Source organism: Pygoscelis adeliae, unplaced genomic scaffold (genome assembly GCF_000699105.1).
Source record: "Pygoscelis adeliae isolate BGI_AS28 unplaced genomic scaffold, ASM69910v1 Scaffold582, whole genome shotgun sequence".
In the NCBI taxonomy this organism is placed as follows: domain Eukaryota; kingdom Metazoa; phylum Chordata; class Aves; order Sphenisciformes; family Spheniscidae; genus Pygoscelis; species Pygoscelis adeliae.
Window position 1 is genome coordinate 917,490 of NW_008824281.1, and position 8,008 is coordinate 925,497.

Consider the following 8,008-nt stretch of genomic DNA (forward strand, 5'->3'; position numbering starts at 1 on the left):
GTTTTATCTACACTGGCAAATTTAAAAGTCCGTAATTCTCTGCTGGTAAAAGCAACAGGAGGTGCTATAGGTGAGATTTACATTTTCACACATCATCTCTATTGGCTCCTGACGAGTGCTGAAAACTTATTGACCTCTCTACAGTGTAATTTCCACCATTGCATTCACCAGCAAAGCTGCCGTGGTCAAGATGAAAGGGGCAAGTCCTTACTCCCCTGGCAAAGCTGCTTGCCTGCAGTTCATGGTTCTGCTCCTGCTCTGCAGTGTGGCTTTGTCTCCCCTGGTGTATGCTCAGACAAGCAGTGCTCATGAGCCACATGAAAAATTTGTCTGGAACCAGTGGAAGCAACCCACAGATTTGTCCAAATTCACAGAAATTTCTGGGAAAACTCACTGACCGGCTTTCCACTAAAGTGGAGCTTTCAGATGACAGAGCATGCTCGAGCTGTAATTCAGTATGAAATATGCTCAGCTGGTGTCTCAGTGTGAAGCTTCAGTCTATTTGGTTTCTAACTCCTGTTATACTGAAATACCCACAGATTCTTTTGAAATGAATTTAGTTTGGTTTAGTGGCTTGGGTGGGGTTTTTTGTTTTTTAATTCTATCTGTTCTGCCTTTGGGAGCTACCAGACACAGTGGATACTGGCGGGAGTTGCACTATCACACCCCATCCCTGTCAAATTCACAGCCTCACATCTTCCCACGCGGCATCCTTTTTCACCCATGCACACACAGAGGAACATGAGCTCCGTGTCCTCCTCATGTCAACACACTGTTTTTTCCTCCCTGAAGAGGCTGTATCTGCAACCAGCACTGATATCATTTGCACTTTTCTCACTTAAGATTTTGTCAATAATATTACACTGAGCTGGAATTGTTTGGTTTTCATATTTAGGTTTTTTTTCCCAGAGATGGGAGTTAAGAGTCTTACCACATGTGAGCTCTGTCCATATCTGTAGTATAATCATGTACTCCTAATACATAAAACATTTGATAGCCTGCTGAATTATTTATATAGTATGTATTTTAACTGGAGTTTTGCAGGGGTGAAGCCTTCTGAGGTAAATGAGGCAATTTTCTTCCATGTTACATGCTGCATATCTCTGCATGTTTGCTTACAGGAGTGTTTAGTATGGGCTCTGGGTATATTCTTATAGGCTGCAATAATGTACGGGTTTAAGAAAAACCTTAATCCTTTTGGCCCAGTCGGTGTAAACCACACAGGCAATTTCAGAGTTCCAATGCAGTATTTACAAGGTCTTCCCTTGGCAAAATTTACTATCAGTAAGGTGCTTTTCACACTGACTTTTATCTCCTGCAGGCTTCCAGGTATTTAGGCACAAAACAAGGGCAGCAGGGATAAAAATGCTCCAGGGATCGTAGGCAGTGGGTGACAAAGGCTTTAACTTTTATGGTCACTGGTTCAAATCAAGCAAGGGGAAGTCAACTGCCTTCTGATAGATTTCTGGGGATCATAGTAATATGGATTATTGAAGTTGATTTCATGAGTTCTGGTGCAGAATGTCTGCACTGCAGAAGCCACAAAAGTTGATACTTCCGTACGGAGAGTAACACTTAGTATAGAGAGGGGGTATTAAGTTTTCTCTTTCTGTTGCGTATGTGTCCAGCCGTAACGCTGAGCACAGACATTAGCTGATATCGGCAGAGGGCTCAGTACTTCCAGAGCTCATAGCCCAAGACCCCCGGGGAGCGTCCCAGTGTGTATTAGCCCAAGGGGAAGAGAAAGCAAAACATTGACGCTAATTGCTCCCTCTCAAAAACAAAACAAAATGGTGATGATCGTGTCTTTGCTGCGGTCTTCTTCTCTCCTCCCAGGTGGCCTGCAGATTGAAAGCAGCGAGGAGACAGACCAGGGGAAGTATGAATGCGTCGCCAGCAACAGCGCCGGAGTGCGCTACTCCTCCCCTGCTAACCTTTACGTGAGAGGTAGGGAGCGCATCGGCTCACAACGCTGGCAAATATCTCCCTCTCCATGGCCTTCCTTTGTCCCCAGCTGTTTGATTTGATCCTGTCCCCGAGCGCAGGGGAAGCACTGGTGTTAATCGGTTGGATCCGTACAGTGCGCTGCTGAGCTTGCAGGGGGATCCTGGTGCACCCTGACTTCCTCACCATTGCTGGTGGCTCCAGCTACCGTGCCAGAGTTGCAGAGCAGCAATACAAGGCTGTGTCACCCACAGTGAAGCCAAGTGTGACCCAAAATAGTGTGCCCAAGAATCTGCCAGCATCAACCTGCAGGGCCCAGAGGGGAATGAACAGCTTTGGCTGCAAAGAGGCCATAATCCCCTTTTCTCCCAAAGGATCCCTGCTCTCTGGAAGTGAGAAGGTTTCAGTTCTCCTGGTGTGGGTGTGAGAGGAGGGGAGGACCCTCTCAGCCCCCTCCACTGAGCTCTCTGTCCCCTGGATCTCACCAGATTGCAACAGGAGGGTGCATTCTCACTTCTCGCCTAAGTCCCAGCTGGTTTTCCCTTTGCCAGCAGTAATTTGTCACTGGTTCCTTGGGCATGAACACTGGCCGTGGGCACAGACTCGCAGAAAGCTGGAGACGGCCAGCAGACATCTCTGCCACAGTGACAGATTCCTTCACCCATGTAGCATGAGGAACAGATGACAGGGGGATCGGCTTCTGCTTGATGCCCCCTCGATGTTCTCACACCCGGTGGGGCAATAGCCTTTCTGCTTTCTTTGTTACCTTATTTTAATCTCTCTGACCTGTAATATTTTGTGTGTAGCTTTGGTTTAATATCTTTCCACAGCAAAACCCTTTTGGTAATGAGAGAGCAGGGCTGGTCCTTCTCGCTTTTTTTACAAAAAGAAAAATACCATTGGGAGGAAAAAAGAAAAGTTACATCCCAGCAAACTGTTCCCATTTCCATCCCATCGACAGAGGAAGCGCCTCCCACCTACACTCACGTTAACTCTGCAGTCAAATGCAGAGCCATGCTCCTGTGTGCACTCCTTTCTCTCTCTCTTTCTCTCTCTCTCGTGTCTCACGCTCACTAAATCACATGCACATGGAGAGAAGGCTTTTAATAATTTAATGTTTCCAAGCTAAATTTTTAAATAGCCTTTTGTGGCCAGCTGGAAAATTGCGTTTGAAATTTGCCCTGTCGCCTGGGCCCCAAAATTCTTCTTTTGGGAACGTAAATCTGGATCTGATACTAATTCAGGGCTAAATCCTTTGCAGACAGCTTAGCTGGAATGTTTTGGGTTCTTTTTTTAAAAAAAAAAAAAGAAACAGGAAAAAACATGGGGATTTTTCATTATTCTTTTATTTATAAATTTCCTCTACCTTTCTGGCCACTCGGAAACTACCCGGGAGACAAAGGTTGTAACCATGGAGTTGCTTGTCTCCGCACCTGGATAAGAGTCGGCTCCAGGTGGATAGCCCTCTTTCTATCCAAGTTAGCCTGTGTGTCCCTGAGGCCTGCCTGAAAAACAAAGCCAGCGTTAGCCGGCCGAGAGAGTGCAGAAAACATCGTGTAAGCAAGCTCGGCCTGTGGTTTGGGTGTTTTTCATGCTGTTTAATTCCTTGTTTCTTGTGTGTTAATATCGTGGAAAGATAAAAAATTTCTGAAATGGATTTGCTTTGGTGGGAGGGAAAGTTCATGCACATTTTTCTTCCCGTTTTTTGTTTTAAAAGAGTCTTGAACACTCTTGTGTTTCCAATTGACTTGTTTCTCCCATAACATGCTTGTCTCTATAGAACACCTGGGATAGGAGTTGTAAGTTTTAACATTGCAAGGAAATGTTTTGGTTTTGTTTTGCTTTTCTTTTCTTCTTCTAATTATTTCTTTTTCCTTATTCAGTCCCATTGTGGAGTTAGTGCAAGCAGAGCCGGGTGTGGGGGCTGGTGGGAGCATGGGCTAGGGGAGCGGATTTCCAGCTTGGGATCTCCTTTGTATCGGGTCTTCTCTGCCTGGTACAGGTTCCGCTCCCCCTTCTCTAAAGAGCAGATGGACTTAAAGAAGTGAGAACTCCTTTCTGGGGTTGGCACCTCTGTCGGGTGCTGATTCCGAATTAGGATTGCTCACAGTCTGACCTCTGTACAGAGCTTGGTTGTTCTTAAACAAAAGGTACCTAGCTGGATGGGAGGGGGAAAGTTAGGAAGGCAGGAAAGAGGGTCGTTACTATCTTCATTTTTTTTCCTTTCTTTTTATTTTGGTTAAGAGAAAAAAACAATCAATTTGCAGCTGACAGCCTTGAGAAGGCCTTTTTTTACTCTCTCTGTGTTTCCCCTATTTTTCTCTTCTCCTCATGTCATTGTGTTCCGCATCAAACCCCCTTAACATCCCTCAGAGCTACGAGAAGGTTGGTGTGGTTTTTTTCTTTTTTACTTTCTTTACCCACATTTTTACATTCTTAAGAGAAAAAAATGAAAAAAAAATAAAAAAAAAAAAGAGAAAAAGCAAGAAATCTTTAAGATGAGCGAGACCCGCCCGTTCCCGGGTCTCGCAGAGATGAGTTGAGTTGCATTGTGGGCCTCTCTATGCATCCTTTGGTAATGTTGCTGAGTTCTTGCACTTTTTTGTCGTCATGGTTACCTTGCCGTTTGGACATTGGGCCTGATGCATGATAGGAGAATGTAACAATCTTCTTTGCATGCCACTTTTTAAATTAATTATGAATTATTTTTTCTATATATAAATATGTATAGTTTTTTTTTTTTTACACAATTCTGGTTTATTTGAAGTGGATTTACTCTTATTTTCTAAAGTTTCAGTTCTGTTGGGTTTTTTGCTTTCTCTTGATTTCCTATTTCAGTTTTGATTGGTTATGCTGTGCTGTAGTTTATTCCAAACGCATTGTGAGAAGCCAGTGTTCCTGCCCACCCGGTGGTAACTGAACTCCTCAATCCCTCCAGGAGGAAAGGAGTCACACAGCTCTAACGCCTGTCCATGGAAGCCCTGCTATTTGGGACAAGCCTTTGTTTTGGGGGGAGGGAGGGATCTGGGAAGTGGAAAAGATGGTAAGAAGCCAGGGTGTCGTTCCAAGAGTTAGAGCAGACCCTGGGTCACGTTATTACTTACATATTTCTTGGAGGTGTGGCTCTTGTTCCACATCCTGCACACAAAGAAAAACCCTGATCCCTGCTCTGAAGGGCTTCCCCAGCGATACAGAACTCGCTCACTGGTAACTGGCCATTTCCCTCCAGTAATACCTAAGACACTGCGGACGGGAGCTAATCTGCTTTCAGCCCAGGATGGGTAGAGACAGAAAGCTTCCTGCTGTGTAACTGAACCACACGCAGTTGTCTTTCCTTTAGCGCCCATGTGTGCGTGGAGAGCCCCATCATCAGGCAGTGCCTTGTCTCATCAGCAGAACTTGGCAGATTCCCTTGTAGGAGGGTGATGCCTCGTCCTTGCAGTGTCAGAAGTGAAGGGCAGCCAGCCAGCCGCCTTCCGCAGAAGGGTAGCTGGGTCTCATGGCTCTCCCTCTCCCCATTTACACTCTGTCTTCCCTGTCATTGAACCATTATTGCCTGGCTACAGGCACCTTGAAAACCAGCCAGGTCCAGAGAAGGTAGAGCCCTCCTTTCGAAAGGGGCGTGGAAAGAGAAATGCAGCAGTGGTAGACACAAGAGAGGCTGCTGGGACACATCTGGCAGCTGCATCTCTATTGTAAACAGCAACAAGAAATCCGACAAGTTACATTCTAGCTGAAAATGCCTCTTTTCCCTCTTCTCATCTCCCTGTTTATCCCCATGAAGCTTCTGTTGCCTCCCATGTGTGCGTCCTGAGTGGGTGAGCCACATGGGATAGTAAACAGGTGGGTTTTTTGCAGTGTGTTAGTTGTACCATTGGTGCTTGGTGCTTTTGCCTTTTGCAGAATTGAATGCCCTTCCTTTCCCTGTTTATGCACTTCCCTTTGCCCATCAGTCCTCACTACTCAATTATCTACCAAAGGAGTGGCTTTCCTAGTGTACAGGTATTAAAGCTGTGTGATTTTTGAGAAATCCAGTGCAGTATTGACACAGTATCTGTCTCTCTCTTTCTCTATCTCTCTCTTTCTCTCTGTCTGTCCTTCTCTTTTTCTTAAAATGCTGAGATTTCAGTGCTCGGACCCTCAGTGCTGGTATTCCCCCTTCCCCCTTTCAAGTCTCTCCCCCTCTCCTCTTAGATACAAGGGTACCACTCCGAAATGCTGCACTGTTGATAATGTCTTTCTGAAGCGGCCAGCTGTGGCTCTTCTAACTTTGATGCCAACAATAGCCAAAAGACATCCCCCAGCCCCAATGCTCTATTTAAAGAAAGAAAAAAGAAAAAAAAAAAAAAAAAAGAAGAAAAAAAGGCTTGTTCTGTTTAAAAAGAGCAAGAGGGAAGGAATAGTATTTGAAATGAGGTGTTCCCATCCCACCTCCCTCCTGCCTAGGACTAAAAGGTGATAATCACTACTAATTACAAGATTTTCCTTCATGAATAGGAGTCTGAGTTTCAGGATTTAGGTGCAATTAAAAAGGGATTTATACACCATTGTTTTTTATTTGTTTATTTTATCTTTTATAAAGTATTTTTAACATGTCCAAACTGCACTGCTGCTGCTAGAATCTCTTGTGATCTGAGAAGGTTTTAAGATAAAATTCTTCCTTAAGAGCCAATAAAAGTAATAATAATAACAACAACAATAAACTAAAGCTGAATTGGATGTAGTCATGATAGGCTGGAATGACACTGGGTGAGGAAATAGAGACTTGATACCTGGCTAAAAGAGCTCATACGGTTTGCTAGAAGTTATGGGCACGGTCTTGAAATTACTGGTTAAGGGTTTGCCTTGTGTATTATTACAGATCAGATCATGCCGTGGTCCAAAATAACAAAGAGTCTGCTCACAGGGAATTTCCAAGGTCAAATGCAGAAGTATCTTTATGGAGACCCACAAAAGCAGATCAGAAGCAGGTGAGATGAATTCTGCCACAGCCTAGGGTGTACGGAAGTTTCTAGTCTGAGCCAGTTGTCCAGATTTCACCTGTAGTCGGTGAAAAGAAAGACACAGTTCTAGTGGGCAAGTCAGCACACCTTAAGATGGGGATGCTGATTTTTATGGGAGCTATACAACTCACCTGGCTTTCAAAAGTGTCATTGGATGCATCTCTGTATCCCTAGGGACACAAATACTATCAAACTTCTGGCACATAGCGACTGCAGGAAAGGACAGATTCAAAGCCCTGTGTATCAAGAGATGTCTGTCTCAGTGGTGGTGTTTGAGAGCATCGTGCCTCTCCTTGCACAGCGACAGGGACTCGCTTAGGACAGGGGAGGCTGGTTTGAGAGCCTGGCAGTTCTCATAGCTGAGCAGAAAACGAATGTCTGTATATGGCATCCATGCAGAGAGCTGCATAGCCTTCTTTCAGCTAGGGTGGAAGGGAAACATTTTTGGCCTTTTTAAGAGGCTTTGAATCTTGCCCAAAAGGGCTGAGATGCTTACTCCAGTTTGGTGGATAAAACCAGGTTGAATCACTCATACCTGACAGTATTTTTCTCCAAGTGTCAGTGAGTCAACACGTGCAGGGTCCAGGCTTTGCCCCAGAGAGGGCATATGTCTGCTTGTCCAGGATCTATGGCCACAGCTGTTTTGCCCCCTTGAAACGGAGCACGTTGTAGCTCTCCCCTTAATTTTGAAAGCTTCAGACTTCTACCTCGATTGCTCTGTTTTGATCCAAATAGCCAGCTGCTTGGCTCAAGATAGAGCACTGTATGGAAGGACTGAGTGTCTCTGCATGCTCTTCCATATTACAAAGGGAGAGGAAGAATGAACAAAGCACCGTAGAGCTGTGTGGGCTGTGCTTTAGCAACCTCTGAGTATGCAGAGCTGCTTGCTGTTGGTACAGGACAAATTGTCATGGTTGAATTTACCAGAATTAAAAATATTCCCCTATTTCACACAGTGGTGCCCTGTCAGGACTTACAAAAGGCAGCAGTTGTGGTGCTGCAGGGATAATCTTTTTTTTCCCTCCGCTCGAGCTTCTTGTTGCTCTGCTCTTTTCAAGCCC

The 8,008-nt window shown here is 45.0% G+C and overlaps 1 protein-coding gene across 3 annotated transcripts in view; it reads left to right on the forward strand.

Moving 5' to 3' along the window:
- PTPRS (protein tyrosine phosphatase, receptor type, S) overlaps positions 1-8,008 on the forward strand; it is a 101,270-nt gene that overhangs the window by 37,302 nt on the left and 55,960 nt on the right. For 2 of the 3 annotated variants that reach the window (XM_009318404.1, XM_009318403.1), the window contains exon 5: positions 1,837-1,947. In XM_009318404.1, the coding sequence (XP_009316679.1) occupies positions 1,837-1,947 (111 nt within the window). Of the gene's footprint in view, positions 1-1,836; positions 1,948-4,317; positions 4,330-8,008 lie in introns of all 3 variants that reach the window. The other variant, XM_009318402.1, reaches the window with a different exon arrangement.